This window comes from Symphodus melops, assembly GCF_947650265.1.
Source record: "Symphodus melops genome assembly, chromosome: 1".
Lineage (NCBI taxonomy): Eukaryota > Metazoa > Chordata > Actinopteri > Labriformes > Labridae > Symphodus > Symphodus melops.
This window is the reverse complement of record NC_136691.1, coordinates 2,982,288-3,007,876: the sequence shown is the minus strand read 5'-3', so window position 1 is coordinate 3,007,876 and position 25,589 is coordinate 2,982,288. Positions and strand designations below refer to the sequence as shown.

Genomic DNA, 25,589 nt, shown 5'->3' with positions numbered 1-25,589 from the left:
ACAGGTGAAGGGGGGCCTTTCGCAGCGCAGGGTCCCGCTTGTCGTTCTTGCAGGCAGTTTGGGCACAGCACTCTGGGAGGTCAAATAGGAGGGAGGATCAGTTCACGATTAGAAACATCATCCCCCCAGCTCGAGTTTACAGACGTACAGGGACATCAGACAGAAATATCTAGTTTGAAAAAGAAAATGTCCAACACTTTGATTAGCAGGTGTGTTTACGTCATACAGCTGCAGCTCCTGGAGGAGCGTTAACTCTCCTAAATCCTGTCGTGCATGAGTCCCACGTCCTCTCCTTCTTTGCTGCACGTCTCCTCCACAGCAAGAAACATCAGAGCTTTCTACTTAATCGTAGACAGACAGAAACAGACGGCGTGTCCAAAATGTAGCTATTTTTCCTGACGCCCGTCGCAACCTCGCAACAGGCGTCTTTGCTTTTTGTTTGTGTGAGCTTCCCTTCTGCGCGTCCCGTCGAAAAGGCCCTTCAAATGAATAAAATCTCAACAAATGAAGCTGTTAAAACAAATATTTTTTAATCATGTATGAGTCCATGTGATGTGTGTGTACAGTTGTGTTTTTCTGACTCCTGGCCGTAAACGATGTCTAAAAATAGACTCAGTGGTGTTTATTAGTCGTGTACTTGTTGTGCCAATGAGTTTCCCCGCTAAAGTTCGCTAATCTAATCTACCCTGCAGTTTACGCTGTGTTGCTTTTCAGTCCAACAACAATGAGGTGTGTATGTTCTCGTGGTGGTTGATGTAACAGGTGCCATGTGCTGCACTGCGTCCTACAGCTAGAGAAAGATTAACAGTGGTGTCAACTTAGTCCATCCTTATGTAAGCTGTTATCTGGTTTGTCTAAAGCCTGTGTTTAGCTCTGATCTGATGAGCGAAAAGTCAAAGTCAAAAGAGTTATAAATATTCAAAACTCAATCTGGACCCATGAGGGGTTAACGTCCTGGACTATCAGCAGGAAAACTGCTGTGTCATCACTGAATACTTTATGACTAATAATGGCAGAAATGTACATGTGTGTGTGTGTGTGTGTGTGTGTGTGTACGGCCTCACATGTTGTGCAGCTCCTGGGACGATATGTCTGCAGCGGCTCCAGGCACCGGGGTTGAAATCCTCTCTGACAAGGAGCTGCTCTAGAAATAAAGAATGCAAGCAAAACTGAAACCGAGTCCAGACGTTTTAATCCCTTATTGGAATTCAAAGGGAAAGTGTCAACTTTCACTTCTGCAGCCGTAACAGCAGCGAATGACTGAAGAGGAAAGTGGTAATCTTCGCACAGCCCGTGTTATTAATGCACTGACAATCTGTTACTGAGGGAAAAACTTCAGGTGGCACCCCACGACCTGTGGCTCCTGCATCGCATGTCATCCCCCACTCTCTCTCTCTCTCTCTCTCTCTCTCTCTCTCTCTCTCTCTCCTGATTTCCTACTCTGTCCACTGTCCAGTCTGAATGAAAAAGACCAAAATAAAAACTGGTTTGTATGTCGCATGTTGGCAAAGACGTGATTCTAAAAAGTCACCTGTATGTGTCTATAACAGATAACAATAAGCTCCACAGTACCAGTTGATATCAGGTCATTTTGAAGTGATTGGATTTTATGACGAATTCTTTCAAGTGGTTGTTTTCAGTATTCCTGAAATAATAAACGGCCTTGGGCTTGAATAGTGCTTTTCTAGTCTTCTGAACAAGTGCAGGTCACACCTACACATTCACACACTGACGGCAGAGGCTGCATTGCCTGCATATCTATGATTGATCCTTGCTGTAAAGAGAAGCTGCAGTCCTAACATAAGGAAACATCGTACACAAAAACAACAACACAAACAAGGAAACTAACAAATCTGACAAGTGAAAACTATTACACAACATCTGGCAACGTTATCATTCCAGTCCTTTAAGCCTTAAACACTGGATACCAATCTGTGTCTGTTTATAGTGGGTGGAGGGCGGTCAATAAATACAGCTAAACTTATATAACAATGCAATTTAGAGATTAAGATTAGGGCTTGAATTAGAGTCAGCAGAAAGTGGAAACAGACTGATCTTTAATATTTAACACACTGCGGGTAAAGTCGGCAGGAAGCGAGAGAGGAAACGTCCGACGCGGCAGCCTCAATGTCTCCACAAGTTAATCTTTCACAGCAACATATGAGATAACAAAGGCATAGAGGTGAATTGTTTTGCTGTATTTACAGAAATCTGTTGCTGAGACATGAAAAGTTAAAAGCACTGCTTGTCTTTTTTTTTTTTTTTACACTTCCTTTCCGCCTGCACTGGAGCATGACCGGATGGTTGTTTTTGGTTTTAGTATCATATTCTACTCAGTGTCTGTTGTTATTTTCAGTTTTGTTTATCAGTTTATGTTTTCAGTTTAGACTGTCCTACTGCAGGCGGTCTGATTTTATTACTTTGTGATGACAAAGACGATAAAAACGATGAAGATTACAGTGAATGATCCATCCATTCATTATCACATCAAAAGTTGAGGGGAAACTTTGAGTGTCATGAAAAGAAAGCTTCATCAGTGTTTTATTGAGAAGTGAAGTGCAGGGTACCTCCTTCCAGGCAGCTGCTACGGCCCTGTGGAGGCCGTACGGTCGGAGGAGCTGCAAACCCTCGCAGGTGTTGTATATCTGCCTGCACACAAAGATAAAGGCTCCGCATAGCGCACGGGACGCGTCGGAATCACTTAGTGCCGACAGCTCCTTATCCAGCAGCCTCAGGGTGAACTGAACAATGACATGAGCAGGACAGGTTCTGCTGTGAAGAAGTGGAGACACAGACACAAAAGAAACACAGACACATTAGAGACGGGAAGAGAGGGATCTTCGTGTGTGAGATAAAAGGTGTTTTGGAGCACCGGCACATGGAAATTCAGAACCTGACTTCAGAACTCAAGCACCCTTTTTGTCAAATACTTTTTCCCGAGCCCTTCCCCCTCTCTGGAAGGGCTCGGGCTGTCTCGCTCCATGTCTTATTGTTTACGATGTCCTGAAGCACACATTTTCTAAAAAGTGGAGCAGGCAGAAGACGGAGAGGTTTGTAGACAGACTAGAGACACGCAGTGTTAGAAAAAGCTCCATTTGAATTATTTGGGTTCATAGTGACCTTCGAGTCTTTAATGAAGCTGAACGTTTCAGAGTTTTGGCTGTGATGAAACTTACGTAACACAAGATTTTATCACCGTGGCTGACAAACCAGTCACATCCTCAGGCCTAATCTAGTCTCAGTCCAGAACCAGGAGGGTTTGTTATATTTCAAAACATTCCTGCTAAGTCATAAAAATAAGTCATATAATCACTGCAATCAGAGATACTAAATGAGGCTGTGTAATCTGTCAAGCTGTCTCACCTCTCACCGTCGACAAGGTTTTTCTCGTATAAGAAGAGAGCCAATCCTGTGTCGGTGTTTGCGATGCGAGCCAGAACATCAGCGATGAGCGTCAGAGTTGCTGCGGGAGATTTTAATTTGGCCTGAAAAAAAAAAAAAAAAAAAGCAAAGAGAAAATTACCAGAGTGACAGAGAACAAAAGCAAAAATCCCAGAAGGAGTGGTGAGATAATGAAACATGAAATGAAATGAATAGAATCAACAAAGAACTGACAAAAGAGCAAAACACACATTTCAAACAGTTTTAAAAGTCTGTCAGATGAAAAAAAAACACAAAAACGATTGTGCTGCTTTAGTTAGACATGAACTCAGTAACTCTTAACAAGGGGATTCTGCAAGTGTCTGTGCATGTGTGTGTGTGTGTGTGTGTGTGTGTGTGTGTGTGTGTGTGTGTGTGACCTGCTGTCCGTTGAGCAGAGCTATAACTGGATTCAGCAGCGTCTCTATGACGGGGGTCTGGTAGAGACACTCTGCAGCACACTCGGTCCTCTCACACAGCATCCACAGCACCTCCAAGGACAGACAGCTGGGTGACAGGGAGTCTGAGCACACACAAATAACCAACATCTAAAGTCTGGATTATACTTCTGCGTTCAATCTGTGCTGCAGCTGCAGCATACCATCCGCTGTGTTGGCGTGTACGCAGAGCTCAGCTGTATTCTGCCTTGAAAAAAAAACGCTTGTTGGCGGTGTGATTTCTGACTGACTGACACGGAGTGTGTGATGTTGGAGTTGAAGCAGACAGAAAAGCGTTCTCGAAGCTCGATCCAAAAGGCAACTGGACTTTTCGGATCAAGCTTTGACCCAGTTTACTGAGAACCAGAGCACGAACATGGATAAACAGCGCCCTCTCGTTCTCCCTTCTGCTTATTTTAAAAAAAGGCTGGAAAAATATGATCCTCCCCAGCAGTCCAATCACAGGGCTTGAGGTCTGCTTCTTTTTAACGTGTAGTTATGAAGGCTTCTGTGAAGGTACAGGTCCTTGAGATATTGATAGCACATATTTTCAAGGATTCATTCATCTTGATCATTTTGTGGATATATCTTTTGATTGTGTCAACCATGTGAGAGTAATTCTTTTAGGTTTGTGAAGCTGTGATACATATGTGTGACATCTCATTACAGCAGCAGAGTTATATATCATCCAGCGCCAACTGGCAGTGTGATGAGAGGTTTAGCTGAACATAGATGTTGGACACTTGAGTCCAGGAGATGACTTCTTTATGCCTCATACAGAGTCAAGTATTTGTGGGCAGAGCTTTCTAGCAGAATTTAAGGAACACTGTGAAGAAGAATACTTGGGCCAGTGACTGCAGAGTCCTGGTCCAACATGTAAGAGACTGCAGAGTCCTGGTCCAGCATGCCAGTGACTGCAGAGTCCTGGTCCAGCATGTAAGAGACTGCAGAGTCCTGGTCCGGCATGCCAGTGACTGCAGAGTCCTGGTCCAGCATGCCAGAGACTGCAGAGTCCTGGTCCAGCATGCCAGTGACTGCAGAGTCCTGGTCCAGCATGCCAGAGACTGCAGAGTCCCGGTCCAGCATGTTTGAGCTATTGTCTGTGATGTATATTACTTTTGACCACGGCTAAATACATCTAAGATGATCTACAGGTCTGTTTGATAATGTTCCCCTCGTTCATTTAACACAGAAATAGAAACCCCCGCCTTCAGGCCAAACATTGGCGCTCATTTGGTAACAATGACAGTGATTCAAGTGTTTGTCACCAGACTGCAGGTAAAATATTATATAATATATAAAGTCAGGGTGGGGAACAGTATTGATTACTCACAAGAATGTTGTTGTGTACATCCTATGACTGAATGACGCAATAAAGGAAGGTCTTCCAGGTGAGTCGGTACAAGGTTCGGAGATATAGAATGATGGACTTGTTTGACTCACAGAGAGCATGACTGTGTAGATTTTAAGACACAGAGTCATCACAGAAAACCACAAGGAAGCCAAAACTGGTTGAACATTAATTACCGTGTGTGTGTGTGTGTGTGTGTGTGTGTGTGTGTGTGTGTGTGTGTGTGTGTGTGAGTGTGCAGGGACTCACCTGCGTGTGAGGTGTCACTGTGCACAGGTTCAGGGTGTTGGTACATGATGTTTATGAGGAGAACAACCATATCAGTCAGGGTGACTGGATCTGAAACAGAGAGTGATAACAAAAGAAGTCGGTGTCTGAGGGCGGACAGTAAAACAGGAAGGTACTGCTCGGAAGGAGACAGCAGTCAGCTAATTCAGAGTTTACAGGAGGGGGTGGCTGGAGAAAAGTTCAGGTGAATTAAAAGTGATAATGAGGCTGTGTAGGTGTGAAAACAGAGGTGTCACTTAGAGTCAGTTTATCGTTCTGTGAGACGCTTTCTCTCTCAGTGAAGTTTAAAAATCACTTTGTGCTGTGGAGAAATAAAGAAATGAAGCCTTGGATGAAACACAAATGAATCAAAACTGCAATAGAAACCTGGGAAATGACACACACTACTACTACTACCTACTACACGTATGGGTGCGGCGCTAATCTAGACGCCTCCACCCAAAGAGAGGGAATCATCATCACTATAAACCGGTCTGACCCACGTTATCTCATCCCTTACAAGGAGGAAGACTGATTATATAAAACATGGTTTCAACAATGAGTCTTAATAATTTACCAATGTGTCACTACAGCACTTATGTAACTTTTATCATCGATTTTGACGGGGAGGGGGGGTGGGAATCAAAACGGCACAGGAGGGAGTGGCAGCATGTTTCAGATGATCAGACTCCAATATGAGATTCCCTGTTGTAAATGTGTAATTTCCTGGTAAAACACTGTGATCATTAAAGTATCTGTGTGTTCCCTTTATCTCCGAGGGTTGGACAGATTGCTCAGATTTTGTTGGTTTTTTTTACCTTTGCGATTCTTGACTGTGATGGGAAACAGCTTTCTGCCGTTAGTGTAGATGAGCAGTTTCCCCAGGACACACAGCGAGTGGACAAAGAAGGCGTACTGGAGCTCTTTTCCTGAGTAAAGCCCTCCGCTCCTCTGGACTGAGCCTGAAACAGAGACAGAGAAAAACATAGAAAAGTATCCCGAGTCACACTGTGAAAAACATCTCCCGTTTTATACAACGTTAAAAGAATGTGAGGAAGACCTTGAAGTAGTTGAAAAGCTGAGAAAATAAAAGAGCAGAGATGAACAATGAAGTCATGATGAATGCTTTGGATTAACAACATTTCATTAAAAAAAGAAGGAAAAGTGTTTGGCAGCCTCTTGTAGCTTGTTACTCAGTTCAAATTAAAACATATATAAATACTTTGTGAGGTTCCTGTAATAACGTTTGGCTGACTGAAATCAACCGAAACACTTTTAGGAGATATGAGAGGCGTAAACAAAAGCTGATCCACCTCCCGTACTTCCCTTTTTCTCGATCAGTGGCTTTCATCATTTCTTTTCCATTTCTTCTTACTCAGACTTTCTCTGCATTCATCTAACAGACTAATGTTTGCTGTTACAACTTCTGCACACACAAGAAAACTAAATGAATGGAAAAAAACTAAATGCATTGAACCCCACAGGCCTCAAATGAAGCCTCCATTTCTCACTGGGATTTTAACTGTAGCTCTGAGTGCATTTTCTGTCGGTTTCCAAGGACGCGTCAAATCAGCGTCACGGCCGACGTTTAGCACATGGAGTGAAACTCAGAGTGAGGACGGGGATGCAGGGGACGCCGCGGCCTTACGGTCGTTTGACTTACTCGTGTTCTGCTGCTCTTCTGACTGTGGACCAGACGTCTCATTGGTGAAACGTTCGCACGACTCGCTGTAATGGACGCACTGCTGAAGGGCTGCTACGATCTGAAATACAAACATGTGGAAATAATGCCGCTGTCTGACTGGATGGAGGAGAACTACTGAACCCGTGTGCTGAATATGGAAGCCGCTGTGAAAAAAACAAATCGACCTGAGGAGGAGTCATTTAGAAAGCTAAAGCAACTTCTTCTAATCGAACGTCGAGCAGAACTGTTCTTTGAATTTACATCCGAGCACTTGAAGGAATATTAATGCACTTTGACGCAAGAGTAGTTTATAAAGGCGTAATTTTGGAAGAGTTATTGACATTTACTTCAGATAGAGTGTTTGCGTAATCCTCCCTAAAGTCAGAGTGAGCGCTGAGAGGCAGGTTCAGGATTAAATCATCAATTCTAAAATGTCAAATTGACACTCTCACACGCTCTTCTCCTCTCACTGCCTCGAAGACGTCAACAGACAAGGAAGGAATTTACTCGCAGGCCTCAGTTAAACAAAATCAAAAGTTTCTGCTTTTATTCTGACCACAGGGTGAAGATGAACACAGTCAAAAACAGAAAGACTGACTACATGTGTACATTTGTAGTTCTAATAATCTCCAAACTAAACTAGTAAAAAACATTTTTTTTTTTAACCTCATCATCGTTACTTTATTTTAATCTCTTTAGGGGAGGTTTTGAGATAAGCCCTCGTGGTTTCTACCTCACCTGCACATGTCATTTATTATTAATCGCTTTTTTCCTGTTCAACTCTTCTTTTAATAATGTGCAAATAATCCAAACTGTTGTCTGTAGTGACAGTGCTTGCTGGGTTGTCGTTGTGCCGGACTCTTCAGGAGTACTCCGGAGTCAGTGGGAGATTTCGATTACCGAGTGAATCACTCACCAGGGACTTGTATTTTCTCTCCAGGAGTCTGAGAACCACAGTCCTGCTGTAGTATCCATGCTGAGAGAGAAAGAGAGAGAACAGTGTGTACTGTCCGAGCAACATCCCAAGCATCGAGAAAAAGATAATAACACAAAAAGACACGTCTGAATTTAAAGACACACCATCCACTTTTTAAACCAGGCGGCTTTAACATCCAGCAAGGCCAGCAGGTGAACCGGTTCCAGGCTGGTTGTGTCCGAGCCCTTTTCATGAGGGAAGGACAGCAGGGAGAAGGTGCTCTCGATTACTTCCTCCATGTATCTAAGGCAGGGCAGACAGAAGACAAATGTTCAGAACATAAACCAGGATTGTTGATAAAATAAAGAAATGAGAGAAAATCATCAGGGGAAAACTCAACCACAGCTTACTGCACATCTTGAATTTCCCTCGGGATCAATAAAGTATCTATCTATCTATCTATCTATCTATCTTTAAGGTAAACAGGTCTACGTCACCACTGTCTCGATTCCATCAGTGAAATCTAAGGCGACGAGATTTGGATGTGTGTTGGAACAAGAACAGAGAGTCCTGTAAAATCGGACTCAAGGCTGGATTATCTAGAGGCGACATTGGGCTGGTGCCTCAGACATCTCGGGGCCTCCTAAAATCCCACTTACTGAGGCCTGGCCCTTTTCATCTTCTCATATAGTGCACGTAAGGGGCAGAGAACAAGCAGGGAGACAGGGAGCCGTGATTGGTTCATCACCAGATTGCTACCTCATGGCGCACATTGGTCGAAGATTTGACACATTTTCTTCGTTCCGTTTTTCAGAGAACGTGAGTTATTAATGTCTGTCAGGACCTAAAGACAATCTGAAGGAAATGACTCACCCTGCCTTTAACGAATAGGCGACAATATCTTCCTGAGTGCAAACAAACATGGATGCTTACTAATGACAAGCACAGCAGAGACGTTTTATTTGATCATTGACAGAAGTGTCGGGCTGTGACATATCCAGCAGACTAACTCAGATCCTGAAGATGCAGTGAAAGCTTCGTACGACTATTGCTGGAATCATTTCAACACGGCTTCACACAGATCATTCGCCCTTGAAATATCAAAAATGTTGCAGAGATCTGCGAGTCTCTGTGGTAAAAATAGACACGTCTCTATCGTGTAGATGTTTCCCCCGAGCTCCGAAATGAAAAGCAAAGAGTTGTCGCGTCTGACACACACACACACACTAAATGCTCAGGTGTGTAAATTTGGACTGATGGGCGACTTTAACAAACATCAGGGATCTGCTGTCACTATTTAAAATCCCGGGCCGCTGCTCCAACATGTTTGGGTTTTTTTTAAACTCACTTCTCAGGGTGGCGGATCCAGAAGGTGGTCACCTCCTTTTGAAAGTCATTCATCAATCGAATCTGAGGGCAAGGCAGGCAACAGTGCACACGCTTTAATACGCCGCTACGTCGATGCACCTGAAATACTGAACATTTAAAGACGTGATACCTGTTTGAGCAGACGGCTGATCTCAGGTCTGTTGATGTCGACGACAGCTGAGCCGGACGGGAAGCTCAGCTTGTGCGAGAGGAAACTTGATTCCACACTTTTAGCTGCACATTACAAGACACGTCCTTTAGTAGAAATAAAGCTTGACACCGCTCTGAGGTCACATCAGTAATCATATAATAAAGCAGCATACACACAGTAACTTAAAGTCAAATCATGCCTTTTAGCACTGACTGTAAAAACGACACAGTCCCATGAAAACTGTCCCCCATTAAAGCTCTGAGAGACATTTGTTTGGTACTAAAACCTTCCATGTCCATCGCTCCGGTGTCTGCATGTTATATAAGCAGTGAGTGTGGAAACGTTTCACCTTCATCTGTGATTTTTTTTTTAATTCGAGAGGAGCTGTCTCTTTAAAATGCATCCTGCATGAAATAAAACTGTGCGTCTACTCAGACGGCGACGCCCACACGTGATGTTGTGTTTGAGAGCGGCCTACCCAGGCTTGTGTAGATCTCTCGTGTCACGTTCAGCGGAGAGGAGGAGAAGCTTTTAGCGAAGAACTGCAGAACATGATCCTGATGAATTAGAGGAGGAGAGCATGCACACACACACACAAAATAATTATCTATACATAAGCCCGGTGATATGTACATATGTACAGGATTATATAACAACAATAATTGGGGCCTTTGTGGAGAGAGTGGTTTCCAATCATCTTTTCAATTATTCATTGGCGTTATGGTGTTTGTTCCCTTCATTTACACAGGCTGGACGCGTGTTTTGTGTTCCTTTTAAATCGATTACAAAGTCTGAAATTAGCCATGAAGATGACAAGATGACTATTGATTCATTCGGTAAATGTGTGAAATGTGAATCTGTGGGAGAGCGATCGCTGCGCTCCTGGTGAGGCAGCTCAGGACTCACGCTGAGGTCGGGCTCGCTCAGAGCTGCACAGAGGTTCCTGCGCAGGCTGCTCCAGCTCTCGCAGCTCAGCACGTCGGATGGAGGAGCGCAGCAGAGGGCCTGAAGAGCCTCCCAACGCACCTAGGAAAAAAAATACACACGATCAATCGGACCATGAGAAGTCCTCCTCATCACCAGCTGTTCATGTCACATCAGCCTGCTTCCAGTGGTTCAGTCATTTCAGATTCATTGTTGTTGTGGTCAGTGAGGGACACGTCGAGGGCCTAAAGAATTGATTATTGTTGCTTCTTGAAATAAAAACCCCAAAATGCCCTTTTTGTCTAACACACCGTACACAACAGAATAAAGCAGAACATGTTTATATGAACTGAATTCTGAGTCTTGAGTATTGATTCCATTTCTTTATGTCAACACCTGCAGCTCTAAAGCACATATCAGCATGTGACAGCATGGTTATGTCTGAGTGTGACGCTGAGTCTTTCTACCTCTTTGGGGCTGCTGGATTCAAGTTTTTCAGTCAGTACTTGGAGCTGGTCTTGTCTGATGAAGGCGTAACTCTGCGGAGGGAAATAGAGATTTAAAGTATGAGAATGTAAACTGGTAGCCTGGTGGTTCGTGTGCCCACCCCAGAGGAGGCTGTTGTCCTCAGCGTGTGGGTAAGCCGGGTTCGAATCCGACCTGTGGATCCTTTTCCTGCATGTCATACCCTACTCTCTCTCTCTCTCTCTCGCTCTCTTTTCTGACTCTCTCCACTGTCCTTTCTCTCAAATGAAGGCAAGGCAAGTTTATTTATATGGCGCTGTTCAGACAGAAGGCAATTCCCACAGTGCTTTACAGACAGACAGAAATACATTAAAACAAAGCTTAAGGACAGAGTGCAACAGAAAAGAAGAAAACAGAGCAAAAGAAAGAAAGCCAGAGAAGAAAGTAAACGTATTCAATCAGGTAACAACTTTTAAAAACTATTAAGGCAGAAAGGCCTGATTTAAAGAAGCTGAAAGGCTGAAAAAGCCCCAAAATGAACCTCTAAAAAGAACTTCCATATTGTCTGTGACAGTGGATACTAACCTTTTCAAACTCAGGACCCACTTTTAAGTCTCAAAACTGTCTGCAGCCCACCTCGGACCCCATAAATACGGAGGCCATATGATGTGTTCTCAGAGCACTTATTTGGGGGAAAAACTAAAAACTAAATAATTAAAAGAGTTTGTTTTTTTAAATCCTTTCAAATGTAACTGAGTTTCAACATTTAAAATATTATTATTTTTTTATATTATTACATACCCCCCCAGCCCACACACACAGACACACAGACACACAAACACACAAATCCCAATATTTTGGAAATGATTTGGCAGCCCACTTGCAATACCTTCGCGTCTCACCAGGGGGCCGAGGCCTACAGGTTGGGAATCACTGACGGCAGATACTTAAACCAATATTTGAAAACAGTCCTGATAGGCTGACAGCACCATGCCACTTGTTCAAAGTGTCACAGGCTGGATGCAGTCCAGTCATTTAACAGCACCTTCTAGTAGATATTTGAGAGACACCATCCTTGCATGAGTCATCAGTAACCATATAAAAAGATGACATTTAAAGTCACACAATGGAACCCGTTGATAGTGTGTGTGTGTGTGTGTGTGTGTGTGTGTGTGTGTGTGTGTGTGTGTGTGACCTGGTTGAAGGAGGAGTCGCTGTCAGAGCAGTTGTCTGTGTACTGGCTGTTGGACTGACTGTGCTGCTTCTCTCGGTGCAGCTCCTCCTTCCTCATCTGGTCCTCTTCAAATTTGTTGACCAAAGACTCCACCGCCATGATTATGGAGTTTTTCAAAGTCTCCGTCATCTGCTGGTACCTGTCACGAGAAGCACGGAGGCCGTGAGACATGTTGGGGTGTTTCTAAAATGCTGAGCTAAACCCTATCCACACACAGTGACTGTTTAAATTACATGAGTCAGCAAAACTCCAATTTGCCAACTCGTCAACAAAACCAAAATAAAAGATGAATTACATCTGCGTGGGATTTCAACTCGGGTAAGAATTACCTTTAAATGCTCACCAGATCTACCCCTCAAAAAATCCTCTGTTACCCCAGAAAACAGCAAACGTTGTCGGAAAGATATAAAACATGACCAAGCTGCTTATGATAGAATAAAAAGGTAGTGTGTGTAAAGCTAGCTAAACTAAAGGGTTAGAAATACTGCACATTGGTAGACCTAGAAATCTGACTTTAAGGAGTTGAATTGTTCGTGTAAAGCGAACAAGCAGGTAAAGAATTTATACAATCAAACGTATAATCTCCAACGCGCCACCCTTCATGCTCACTCTTTTCGTACAAGGTATTTATTCATTCTGCCCGTGTCTTTCGTGTTGACTTTATCCATTAATATTTTTTACATTTGTTACATTTTGTGTCAGTGTGAAATGTCGTCTTTAAATCTTTTTAAATGTGTCTTAATAATCCACAAAGCGACACTCACTCTGCAGAGTCTCTGGTCCTCCGGGTGATGGCGTGGATCAGGGCATCATGACCTGAGCCTATTGCAGGTTGTCCATCTCCTTTGCTCAAGCTCTTAGTCTCTTCGTCTATCACAGTGCCCAGTGAGCTCTCCACGTAGTGACGCAGGTACTTCACAAACTCATAACTGGAAAGAGAATGGAGACAGAAATGATCAGGATTACTCCCATTGTAACGTGTGTCTACACGCGTGTTATACCACCAGCATGACGATCACTTGATTGAGTGTCATGCTCTTACTTGTGGAAGTTCTTGTCGGTCTCCTCCAGGTGAAGAAGAATATCTTCAGCACATTCGGTTGACGGAGCGTCCGAGATCCTGTCGTTGATGCTCCTCAGGAGCTGCTTCAGCAGGGACTGCAACTCCACCTCATCTGCAGCTGACAACTGAGACATGTCTGCAGTGGGTCCTTAAGGTGGGACGAAAAAAAGAATGAGTGGGCTCCAAGGATTGAAATGTGCAAATGTGCGATGGTGGAGGTGATGCTATTGGGCTCTTTGGTCACAAAGATGTGTATTTTGCTTTTTTTTTTTTAAATAGCAAAACTGTAAAGTCATAAACTACTTTTTTTGGATAGAAAACAATTGAAGTTTTTCTTTGGAGTAAACTGCTGCTGCACATTTACGTTACTGAATCTGATGCCGTAAGCAAACTTAACAAAGAAGTTTGAGAGAGAAACATTTACAAATTGAAGATGCACCATCGTCTTTTAAATCGGAGAAGAAAAAGAAAAGAGGTGAGAAGATAAGAGACGAGACAAAAACGGTGTGCAAATACTGCAAGAAGACGTAAAACCACGCAAAGATGATGCAGCGTCTCATGAGAGAAAAGAAACATTAGAAAAGGCCAAACCACACTGACTTTTTGATTGGCTGCCTGCTGTCCACCAAAAACGGATTATTTCATATGCAAATTTTTACCTGGAAGCGTAAAAAAACCAACACTACTTCTCAGGTGAGCTGGAGGCTGCTAAATGATTCATTTAAACACAACGAGCTAAATGTTAAACCTGTCAAATTACACTTTAATATCAAACACTAAATAAGACAAAAACACATTTTAAAGCACTCACATTGGTTAAGTACTCAGGTGTAGGCTGTTTTTGATGTTGTTGTTGTTTTATCCATGATGTATTTTGACAGCATTAGCGAACGGCTGTTTCGTATCTATGGAAACATCCTCTTCGCATTGACCGCGATGCATTGTGGGAATCGAAAGCAACGCTGCGTTCAGGGTTCTGAAGCGTCGGAAATTTTATTTTCACACGGTGATGGATAGGCCGATTTAAGCTCAACAACAACAACAACAACAATAACAACAAAGACAACGACAACAACAACAAGATGTACGCGAAACAGTGAGAAAAAGAAACAAGATAAAAAAAATGTAAATTATACTTTATTACTTAAAAATAGAGTAGGCTTCACATGGACAGATTTGCCTGAGGGCTGTAAAAAAAAAGTGTCAGGTTAAGAAAAGTCTGCTTACTAGACAGATTCTGCTCCTACTGTGACACCCGACAGTTGTAAAGATAGAGCTCCTCTTCTTCACATCATGCCCCAAATTAGGATACAGAATACCTCTAAAGTACATTTTTAACTTGACCGATTTTCTTTGCGGCCTTGAACGCAGCACGACTCTGGTAGTTCATCACGTGACTCAATGTTTTGCTCCTTCTGCCGGATGTTAGACAGAGCACGTATCTCTACCCCCTTGAGCGACCTTATAATCTGATCATTTAAAGCTGAATTAACTTTATAAGGAGAGCGATATGTTTTATTAACGCGGCTTTCTTTATAGCAAACGTCACGTCTGGATATTAAAACGTAAAAACCCCGGGGAAAGCTTTAGACAGCATCATCAACAAAGTGGAGCATGGCGGCTGTTGACAGCTTTCAGTTTCTGTACAGAGAAATCTCTCGATCATGCAGCTTTTACTTTGAAACGCTGGCCCTGGTGGGGGCTCTGTACACGGCCAGCAAAGTGATCATGCTGCTGAGAGACTGCTCCGTGCTGGTTCGGGTCCATTTCCTCCCCAGAATGATCCCCACCAAGAAGCTGACCCAGAGATATGGAGACTGGGCTCTGATTTATGGTAAGAAAACAAGAGTTTGATTAAATCAAAGTCATCATGCTGAAGACATATGTGTTGTAAAGACAGGGGAGGACAGTCAGGTCATTGCCCATTTTTCCTTGTAAACTCATCTGTAAATCATGACATGATATTTGTTGGATGAAACAACATTGAACTGAAAGAGCGAGAGAGTAAAAAAAACAGAGATAATCTAATATAAGCAAATAAAAATGTTATAGATCGATAATAGGATGACAATTAAGTACAATAGATCCCATTAAATCGTTACACACTCACTTCCTGTACACACAAACACTCACTCGCTTGCCAAGTACACTTAATTGTTTAAGCCTATCAGATGCTTCTATCCTTTTGTTTTCTTCTTGTTGTCGCCTTGTCACGACTCACCGTGACTTCTTGTGAATCTTAGTCGATTATCTTGCACAATTAAAGAAGGCACAGAGAAAAATCACACAGTATCTGATGTGACGGCCGTGGAGAGTCTGTGGAAAACATCAGGGTTCATAATGAGAAACTGAAAGGAAGAGACAAGACAGTTTGTTCATATTGCACCTTTCAGACAAAAGGTAATTAAATGTGCAGAGGACATTAAGAAAACAAACAATTTCATTCCAAAGATGACAACACAAGAGCAAATTACTAGCTATCGATATCATAATCTCTTCTTGACTTACATTGTTGACCTCTGTCCTCTCTCCTGTCAGGTGCATCAGAGCCTGTAGCCACAGCCTATGCCGAGGAGCTGGCCCGGCATGGAATCAGCATCATCTTTGTCACTCAGGACCAAACGTCGGTCAGTGACACGGCTGCCTCCCTCTCCCACAGCTACGGAGTGGAAACTGTCGTCATCCTGGCTGACTTCTCTCTGGATCCGGCTGCCAGCAAGCCCGTCACAGAAGCCATGAGGGGGAAAGATATCGGCTTCCTGGTGAACTGTGTGGACGGATCTCTGGCTTCCACTCAGAGCCTGATTGAAATCCCCGAGCGGGTCCTGTTGGATTTAGTGAATAAGAACATCGCAGGCGCCACTCTGATGACTCGCTTGGTGCTGCCGGGGATGTTGGAGCGAAGCAGAGGAGCTGTGGTCAATATATCATCAGGTTCTTGCTGCAGACCGTTTCCCGGAAGAGTGGCATTCACCGCCTCCACCGTAAGACACTCAGATCTGCCTCTTGTTCATGCACACACCTGAACCAATACCTCAATCCGGACAGCGAATCAAGAAAAATACAATCATGATTTGAGGATAAACTCTCTGTCAAAGCGGCCTCTCTCTCATCTTGTGCCAAAAACACGTTTGAATCCAAACAATAATCTTCTCTTTCTCTTGACTTTGCAGGGCTACATGGATCATTTCTCCAGAGCGCTTCACCTCGAGTACAGCAGCAGAGGGATCTTTGTGCAGAGTCTAATGCCTTTCCAGGTAGGAGTCATGGTCGATACCGCACGCTACTCAAACACCTGTGGGCAGCGTGCAGCATGGTTCAACAGCTCCACCAACAACATCCATTACAGTCACTAAAACACTGAATGAACTCCTCTCTTTTATGTTTTAACTGGTTGAAAAAAAAGCAGATCCATTATTAATATTAGATATTTTTAATGCTGCACATTAGGTGTCAGACAGGGCGATTCACAGCACGCTGAAGAAACAGCCTCGTTAAAATATTTCTATTCTTAAATTCACTTTGATCCGATTTGATTCTCAAATTTATTTCGAGCATGTGCAAGTAGCACGTTAAGTAAAAGTTGCCCAGAGCTCCTGTAGTCATCTATTGTTGTCAGACGATGGGTCCTGAAACAGCTAATTTTACATATATTTTATATATTTTAATAGCTGTGTAATTAAGTGCTCAGAGGTTGATATTTACAGTTTGTTTGTGTGTGTTTTTAAACAGATAGCCAAGAGTGTGCTCGAGCCTTCCTCATCCTCGTCATCGTCAACACACAGCTGGTTTGTACCAAAGCCAGACGTTTACGCTCGCCACGCCGTCTCCACCCTCGGCGTCTCCAACAGGACCACCGGCTACTGGCCTCACACACTCCAGGTGAAGATGAGACCTATCATGACGTGGAGTTTGGTGACTCTCGTGAATCTTCTCATCTTGTGATCCTCTGTCTCTTCTCCACAGCTCGGACTCATGAGGTGTGTCCCCGAGTGGATTTGGGTCCTTGGATCTCGCGTGTTCGTTGGTCTGAGCTAAGAGGAGCTAAGAGGAGCTAAGAGGAGCTAAGAGGAGCTCGTCTCTCCTCCCTCGACGTACAATAAGTGGATCTTCCTGTTACTGCAGAATATGTCGTTCCCCATCGTTAACCTCACAGGCTCTACTCTGTTAAGTAGTTAAATCTTTGTCTTCTCCTTCTGATCTGGGACAGTTTAACGAGCTGATGTTGATGAAAGTCTTGGAGGGTGAATATCTGGGAGCAGTTTGTACATGTTATCATCATCACTAAGAACAGGAGCCCTCTAACAGTGTTACCCTTTGAACTATTGCATAAGACATGATTCAGCATCAGTGTTCAGCCAGCATGGATCATAAAGAGCTGCGTTATTAATACGTGCGAGATTGTATAATCTTTAATGACGGAACTGAATGTCAAATGATTGAAACGTGTTCTCTGAAGTTTCAGCTTTCATGTGACGTAAAGAAAGAAGCAATAACAAAGAATCTACGACACTCAAATGCTTTTAATAGGTAGCTGATTGATGAGATTTTAGGCTGTGGTTTCTGACAGGCACTTCAGTCATGATCCTGCTTTTGACCAGTGTTCAGCACACCTTTATGACACAGCGCCCGTCCCAAAAAGAAACCCAACATTTGTTTAAGTCAGAGAGGCGGAGATGTTCAGTGTGACATGAAGAACTCAATACTACTTAAAGGTACAGTAGGGGAAACATTTAAACATCTAAATTGGTCAAAAATGGACGAAATCGATGTGATATTTATTTTGTTGTCGAGTACTTAGATGACCTCAAGTATTTCAGTTTTTAATGGAACAAATGTCAAAGCTGGAGAAATCCTCCACGTGTGTTGTTGGCCAGCCGCCATGATATAAACAACATGTTTATCGTTGCCATGGAAATAACTCTAATTTTTTTTTTGTGATTTTTAAAAAAGCTAACATTTTCGGTAGCCTCGTGGTTAGTGTGAGCGCCCCATGTGCAGTGGCTAAAGTCCTCAAGAGCGTGCGTCCCGGGTTTGAATCCAGCCTGTGTGGCTTCTTTCCTACGTCTCCTTCTCTCTCTCTCTCTCTCTCTCTCTCTCTCTACCTGACTCTGCTCACTGTCCTATCTCTGAAATGAATGCCCAAAAAGAACCCTTAAAACCAATAAATAAAAAGTGTAATTCAAGAGTAAATTCTGAAGTATCAAAACGTGTTTATTTACAGATGACTGCAGGTTAATTCATGGTTAAAAGCTCCTTCCATCTATCGCTGTTTCCTGATCTGATTTATTGAAGGTGTGTTTACAGAAGATGAGTGTGTGCTGTGTGAGGGTGTGAAAGGACTCGCTGAATGATGTTTTATTTCTCAGGGTTGGAGTGTGAAGCATATCCAGGTTTGACTCTGAAATGCACTGCAGAGTGAGAGTGTGATATTTAGTTTGGTTTATGTAGAGATTTCTGTATGGTATATTTATTTATGAATACAACATATTCAGATATGGTACAGTGTATTAAATAATGACCTGAGTATGACGTGTGTCACGACCACACAAAATGAGACCAATAAAACAATGTGTCCCTTCCCCTGCTGTCCTGTCATGTATTTAAATGACGGTAAAGTGTCTGTTGATATATTGCTCTTATCACATATGTCAAAGTGGACATCTTTGATGACTGCTCTCTTATCTAACGTGTAAGGGTTTGGTCTGCAGCCTCTGTGCGTGCATGTAATATTGACTGATCCATAGGGCTGAAGGACACAAACTCCCAGTTTTTTCTCTCAAAACATCAGGTTTATGTAAATCATTTACATCAATGTGCAGACACTGGGCCAACGGCCAGAGTTTACCCTGTGACCCCCCGTCAGCTCAACCGGGTCAGAGAGCGTTTGTAAACCGGATGAGCACACGTGAGCTGCACTCTGCTGTGAAAGCACATGGTTGACCTGCTCAGTGAGAATTAAAAACCCTAAAACATCCAACTTTGTGAATTTAATGAGATTAAAATGTGTCCCCGGGGGGGACAGTTCAAACTTAGCTGTAAATAAAACCTGAAAAAGATCTTGTTTTAAACACTCATGACGATCAGCGTATATTCTCTTTAAGGTTTTTTCTATATCAGAAAATGAACGTCTTTGGGAAATGTAGTCCACAAGTTTGGGAATTTGAACTACAAAGATTTACAAGATAAATAACAACACGTCTGCCTCTTAAACTTCTTGACATCAGGGCCGACTCTACAAGCTGCTGTCGAAGATATCGCGCAAGAGAAAAGTTCAGAGCAGCTTTTTAAGTGGCAGAATGTCAGGGTGCAATTATCTTCTTGGCTTGAGCCGTCTCAGAGGTGTCGAGTTCAAGGCCACAACCTTTTTTTAAAAGTCCTCGTGCCCTGTGTAGAGGATAAGCCGACGCTTTAAGCCGCTGCACTTAGATTAACTAATTGATTGAACGTTTCCTCGTCGGATGAATAAAAGTTCAAGTCTAATTGTCACAAATGCCATTTAATTGATTTTACGCTCACAGGCTCCAGATGTCAATATTTACACCAAAACTCCTGCCTTTAACTCCATTAAGGCTCCTTCATAGTCCTGATTGATTCGGGCCTCCTCTGAGTTTAAAGGTTCACCATGGAGTTTTGGAGTTGGAGAAAATTAAAATGTATTTGTTGTGTGTTCATATCTCTACAAGTACAACACGTTCTTGATATTTGCCGTATTCGACCAGGAAGTCAAATTGAGATCTACAACGTCTTCGACAAGAGAGACCTGGCCAAGGCAGCAGCCACGCTCAATCACCAACATTCAAAGCGAAAACAACATGACATGGGAAAACCACAATAATAGAAAATAACGTTGGATTTGCAGAATGTGAATAGTATACAGCACAACATGGGTTCAAGTTGGTCCGCACCAGAAACACAATCTGGAAATCGGTCAGGAAGCTGGAGAGGTCTCTTCCAGATCTCTGTCCACTGTAGGACAAATGTCAGTGAAATAAAAGACGGATAGTTTTGACTTCACCAGTCACGCTTCCACGTTCAGCGTTAGGACTGCAGTCGGGTTGTTGTGGGTAGGATGGTGTCCTTCATGATAAGATGCCATGCCAACGAGCAGTGAAATGATAGCGTCTTTTTTCTTCTTCTTCACTCCCTCTGCTCTCCGTCCTCCTGAAACATCGCTCTCGCCATCCAGCTTCTTTTTTTTTCTTCTCCGTGGGTTTGTTGAACCGGTGAGTAGATTAGTTTCAGTTGAATGTCTCTATTCTTTGATTTCACACTGTAAGAAAAGTTGACCAACACCGTTCTGTACATGGGCCGAGGGAAAATCAGACTCATGGATTTATGGATTTGAATATGTTTCAAATATTACAGTCAGCTACTATCCATTGTTTGCAGTGAGCTAAAGTTGATCTTCGTACTACAAGTGTTGCTGGCGTATTTTGATCTCTATTGTTGTTTGTTTAAAGAAATTATGTTTTAACTTAGAAAGACAAAGGTTCAAAGGTAAATCTGATAGTCATCAAGGAGTACACGATTACGATCTCATGAAAATAACCACAAAATGTAAAGAAAACAGGTAAAACACATTATTCTGTACAAAATGATGAGTCTCTTACATGAATGCTTAACCATATATTCCTTGTCTTGAATCAGTGGGAGATAAACAAACAGAAGGTGAGAAATTCATAGAAAAGAACCCGTGGAAAATAGAAAAAATTGGTTTATGTACAATCCATGTGGTAAAAGTAAACAACTTTTAAATGGGTATTTTTCGAATGTACATAACTTGAATTCTCCTTCAGTTCAGTGTGTTTTTACATCCGTGGTCGGGCTCACTGCTCTCGGCTGAGATTTACCAAGGTTAAGGTTTTGGTTCCAGCAGATAAGTTGGAATCAGCAGCTGTGGTGTCTGTTAGCAACAAATAAAGACCTACAAGGTCGGCCTTGTGAGGGAGTCTGTCAGTTCAGCCTCTATCAACTTACTTATACAGGCATATAGTGAGGTTGTTAAGAAGACTGTGTCCGCCCTGTACCGCTGTTTAAGGCAATCCAAAAAATGATTCAACGCTATATGTCAGGGCTGGGAGAAGAGATCCCACAGAGTGTTTGGTTTATGTAAAACCGTACAGACCACAACACAATCACAGATATGGAGAGAATTCATTTGGAAGAATCTAATTTGATATTTCATCACACCCAAGATTAAAAGTGAACAATTGAAAATACAACAATCATGTTGGAGAATGTGCAACAACGTGGATTCGAACCATGCACACATTTTTTGGTATTGCCCCAAGATAAAGCCTTTTTCTGGGATGGTGTTCATTCAGCTCTCTCTGTAAGCTCCTGGGTTATGTAATCCCTCGATCTCGTCTTGTTCTGTATCTGGGACATTTGGAAGGAACTGTACATGCAGGTGACCAATACTTGATCAGGATTCTCCTCGCAGCAGCAAAGACAGCCGTCACTAAGAAGTGGCTAAAGACTGATATACTGAACAGACGGGCAGTGGCTGTCAATCATAGACAATATCCTTGTGATGGAAAAGATATCCTATATGTTGAAAATTAAGGAAGAACAGTTTACTAAAGGCTGGGGAAAATGGTTATCATATATAACTACACAGGGACACAAACATCATTCATGATGAAATATGCACTGTAGTAAGTAACCTTCAGTCTTCCAACAGGCTCCAAGTATTTGTGGCACTTGTTTGGATGTGCTGATTTGTTTTCATTTGTTTTCTCTTTCTGTCTTGCTGTGGTGTTCATTTGTTGTAAGTGAAAATAATACAAATAAAAGTGTTAAATCTAAGTCTATATAGGCTGTCAAGAATGCAAGTTCACTTTTAAAGAAGTCTGTCTTTGACTCTTCCTGTTTGATTTTTTTTTTTTTACATGTGGATCTCCTCGATTCAAAAGCACTTACAACTGGAGACTGAGATGGGCGATTGGGATCTTTTGGGCCGCCTGCTCGATAAAGTGCAGAGCCACTCCACCGTGATCGGCAAGGTCTGGCTCACCGTGCTGTTTGTCTTCCGCATCCTGGTGTTAGGAACCGGTGCTGAAAAGGTTTGGCCACCTTGTCAAGTAGTGCAACACAGCACAACACAGCACAGGGAGCCTGGGAGCCGCTTGAATGTTGGAGTTAGAGGGGCATTAAAGCTGGAACAATATCAACAGAGCTCTGGATTTGAAATGTCTCTGACAAATAGTCCAAAAGACGGAAATACCAAAGCTTGAGTGCTTTGAGTCTTTTGTTTTGGTAGCAGGAAGTAACTCTCTCTTTTTTACTCTTCTAGGTGTGGGGGGATGAGCAATCCGACTTTGTCTGCAACACTCAGCAGCCCGGCTGTGAAAACGTCTGCTACGACCTCGCCTTCCCCATCTCTCACGTTCGCTTCTGGGTCTTCCAGATCATTGCCGTGGCGACTCCCAAACTGCTCTACCTTGGCTACGTCCTTCACGTTATCCACGCTGAGAAGAAGGTGTGTCACTGCAGTGGGTGAGGTTTGATAGCATGACGTGTCAGACAGATGAGGTGTCATTAATAACAATCTGTACTTATAGCTGTCCATAAAAAGAATGATCTTTATCTTGGCCTTTCAGTAGCTCACACATTTAATAATACTGGCCAATAAACTCAGAGAAAAAGAAAGGAAAAACCCCTCTACCTGTAGCACAAATTGTTAAAAAAAAAAAAAAAAAAAAAAAGCATGTGGAGAATTTTATCTTGTTGAGACAAAGGCAGTTTTCCGAAGATTAACTGAAACAAAAGCAATAAAAAAAAATTACGTCAAAAATAAATATCACCATATTATGATGATTAGCTGGTTATGCTAATCTTAACAGTGCCGAAATGATTTTTTGTATTTTTGTGTGGGAATCTGCTTCGGATTGATTTAATTTATTTACAGCCAAAAGCTGGTTTTGATTAAAGTGAGTCTACATCTAATAGAGAAGAGAACTTCACAGTGCTGAAAAAAAGATTATTCCCCTCAATATATCTGCTCTGCCTCTAAATCTACAAGTTGTTTTATTTTACCTAACTCTTTTTTTTTTTCTTCCGGGCTCAGATGAAGGAGAGGATGAAGAAGCAGGCCGGGTTGGATGACCCAGCCAGCCTGTTTCTCAGGAGGGCCTACAAAGTTCCCAAGTATACCAAGAGCACTGGCAAGGTCAGCATCCGCGGCCGTCTCCTCCGCAGCTATGTCTTCCATCTCCTCGCTAAGATCATCCTGGAGGTTGTGTTCATCATGGGTCAGTACTTTCTCTACGGCTTCACCCTCAAGACTCGGTTCGTCTGCGCCAGCTTCCCGTGCCCTCACAAGGTGGACTGCTTCCTGTCCAGGCCCACGGAGAAGTCGGTCATCATCTGGTTCATGCTGGTGGCGGCGTGCGTCTCCCTCCTACTCAACGTGGTCGAGCTCATCTATCTGTGCGTGAAAGCCGTGAAGGAGTGCATGGCGAGGAGGCAGGACTACACCGTGACTCCCGTGACGCCTCCGCTTTTGGAGAGGAAAGGTTTCAGAAGCCTCGACGACGAGACCGTCCAGAATTGTGCCAACCTGCAGTTGGAGCTCCAAGGACAGAAGTTAGGGGTGAATGGGGTCAACGACGCCCCGAAGAATGTGACGCCTGAGAACAACAACATGGAGGAGATCCATATCTGAAGCACGGAGGTGGTGATAGGTTGTACATGCCTGAAGACCCTGAATGTGTAAATGTGTGTTTTGGCTTTGGGGAGGAAAGGGTTGTGTGTGCCGAGTAAATAAAGATTGAGAGATGGAAGAAACCAGCTTAGATAAACAAGAATCAGTCACAGGGAACATTTAGCTTCAAATATCTTGTAATAAGTTTGTGACACTATGACGTAAACATAAGCTTCAGTATTTTCTGTTATAAAATTGTGCTGAGTGTACTTTTTTGGTGATTTGAAGACAATCTAAGTCAATAAACCTGCTAAACTCAAAGTCAGATGGTTTTCCTTCCAGTTCTCCTCTTCCTACCATCATAAGGATTCATGTCAGGGGTGTTAAATGTAATATTTCAGCTAAGAGATTTTAACGTTCATTGATTTATCAAGCCATGTATTTCCCCCTACTCTATCTTTAAAATGTGTCAATATTGAGAACAAGTGATAAAACTGTAAACGTTTTCTTAAAGCTCCTGTGGGGAACTCTGGTGACTTTGTACAAGAAGAGATTTTTAAATAAAGAGTCTTTCATTGTGAACCTTTGCAGTGGACAATGTTAAAAAAAATGAAAAACAAAAAAGCAGAGTTTCAACAGTGTGCAGTTAAACACATCGTCTAACGCCTACCCCCCTGAAGTGGTTTTAAGCGTTAAAAATAAATACATAGAAATGATCAATCTTGGCCAATATTTTTTTTTTGTTGCTTCAGAAGTTCATTTATAAGCATTAGTAACAATTTCAGTCTGTTTCACCGCCGGCAAAAAAACTCATGACAGGAGCTTTAATTTTTCTCATTGAAGATGAAAAGCTAAAATGTCCAAAATGTAAACTAAAGATAAGGTTGAAAATGTGACTTTAACATTTTTTTAAACTTAACAATCCTTTACAAACGAAAACATATGAGCGGGTAAAGCTTTTATATATTAGATAGATTTTTTCCTTAAAAAAAGCTTGAAGGAGGACAGCATACAGACGTGTGTTGCTTTTATTTCTATTACAATTTCTTCAAACTATAAACATCAGGATGTGTATTTACAAGTCAAACAACTGTGTCTTTGTTACTCACAATACTTTTAACTATTCCCCCAATGCTTGATGGATATCACATTTTAACTACGTAGTTTTAGAAGTCACGAGTAATTAGACGTGGTTTTAAATAACAACACATATCTTTGATGTATTGTCCCAGTCAGTCTTTGAGAAGACGTGACTCTCCACTCTTTGGACAAAATGCCTTTATTTGCTAACTTTGGCAAGAACGAAGCAGGTGAAGGTCGATGATAAAAGTTAGTCAAAACAAATGAAAAAGGTGCTTTTCTGAACGTACACTCTGTATTTAATAATAATAATTTAAAAAAAGCAATCAATCAAAATATCAAAAAGGAGACTATTATTATTTTAAACACATCAAACACTGTTTCTGTATTTTTCTCTTGTCTTTCAGGGCATATCTCTCCCCCCCATGAGCGCCTGTCAATTATTACGCATCTAGTTCTTCTGTCCAACTTTTTTTTTTTGCACCTACATGCTGACGGGTGCAACGTGACATTAAACTCAGACAGGGTTGCATAATAATTTGCTGTCCCATAACCGCTGTCCTCACCCACAAGCCTCGACA

The 25,589-nt window shown here is 42.5% G+C and overlaps 3 protein-coding genes across 5 annotated transcripts in view; 2 read left to right on the top strand and 1 right to left on the bottom strand.

The window, feature by feature from the left end:
- The window catches only part of tbc1d32 (TBC1 domain family, member 32), a 60,687-nt gene extending 46,475 nt beyond the window's left edge, over positions 1-14,212 (bottom strand). For 2 of the 3 annotated variants that reach the window (XM_079365315.1, XM_079365317.1), the window contains exons 1-18: positions 14,092-14,212; positions 13,260-13,428; positions 12,982-13,146; positions 12,179-12,356; positions 10,986-11,057; positions 10,501-10,620; positions 10,073-10,151; positions 9,574-9,677; positions 9,424-9,485; positions 8,240-8,378; positions 8,076-8,135; positions 7,139-7,238; positions 6,294-6,437; positions 5,458-5,547; positions 3,801-3,943; positions 3,364-3,485; positions 2,568-2,772; positions 1,065-1,144 (exon numbers count right to left, since the gene is read on the bottom strand). In XM_079365315.1, the coding sequence (XP_079221441.1) occupies positions 1,065-1,144; positions 2,568-2,772; positions 3,364-3,485; positions 3,801-3,943; positions 5,458-5,547; positions 6,294-6,437; positions 7,139-7,238; positions 8,076-8,135; positions 8,240-8,378; positions 9,424-9,485; positions 9,574-9,677; positions 10,073-10,151; positions 10,501-10,620; positions 10,986-11,057; positions 12,179-12,356; positions 12,982-13,146; positions 13,260-13,414 (2,018 nt within the window). In that variant the 5' untranslated portion in view covers positions 13,415-13,428; positions 14,092-14,212. The remainder of the gene's footprint in view (positions 1-1,064; positions 1,145-2,567; positions 2,773-3,363; positions 3,486-3,800; positions 3,944-5,457; positions 5,548-6,293; positions 6,438-7,138; positions 7,239-8,075; positions 8,136-8,239; positions 8,379-9,423; positions 9,486-9,573; positions 9,678-10,072; positions 10,152-10,500; positions 10,621-10,985; positions 11,058-12,178; positions 12,357-12,981; positions 13,147-13,259; positions 13,429-14,091) is intronic. The other variant, XM_079365316.1, reaches the window with a different exon arrangement.
- Positions 14,213-14,664: 452 nt separating this feature from the next.
- On the top strand, positions 14,665-18,862 carry hsdl1 (hydroxysteroid dehydrogenase like 1). The gene is made up of 6 exons (XM_079365336.1): positions 14,665-15,114; positions 15,819-16,264; positions 16,454-16,537; positions 17,013-17,162; positions 17,247-17,326; positions 17,357-18,862. The coding sequence occupies exons 1-5, from the start codon at positions 14,895-14,897 to the stop codon at positions 17,316-17,318; spliced, it is 972 nt and encodes a 323-aa protein (XP_079221462.1). The 5' UTR covers positions 14,665-14,894; the 3' UTR covers positions 17,319-17,326; positions 17,357-18,862.
- Positions 18,863-22,175: 3,313 nt separating this feature from the next.
- On the top strand, positions 22,176-24,510 carry LOC306820452 (gap junction Cx32.7 protein-like). Its single transcript, XM_079338305.1, has 3 exons — positions 22,176-22,348; positions 22,579-22,764; positions 23,353-24,510. Exons 1-3 carry the CDS (start codon positions 22,220-22,222, stop codon positions 23,947-23,949), a joined length of 912 nt encoding a protein of 303 aa, XP_079194431.1. The 5' UTR covers positions 22,176-22,219; the 3' UTR covers positions 23,950-24,510.
- The last annotated feature ends 1,079 nt before the right edge of the window (positions 24,511-25,589 follow it).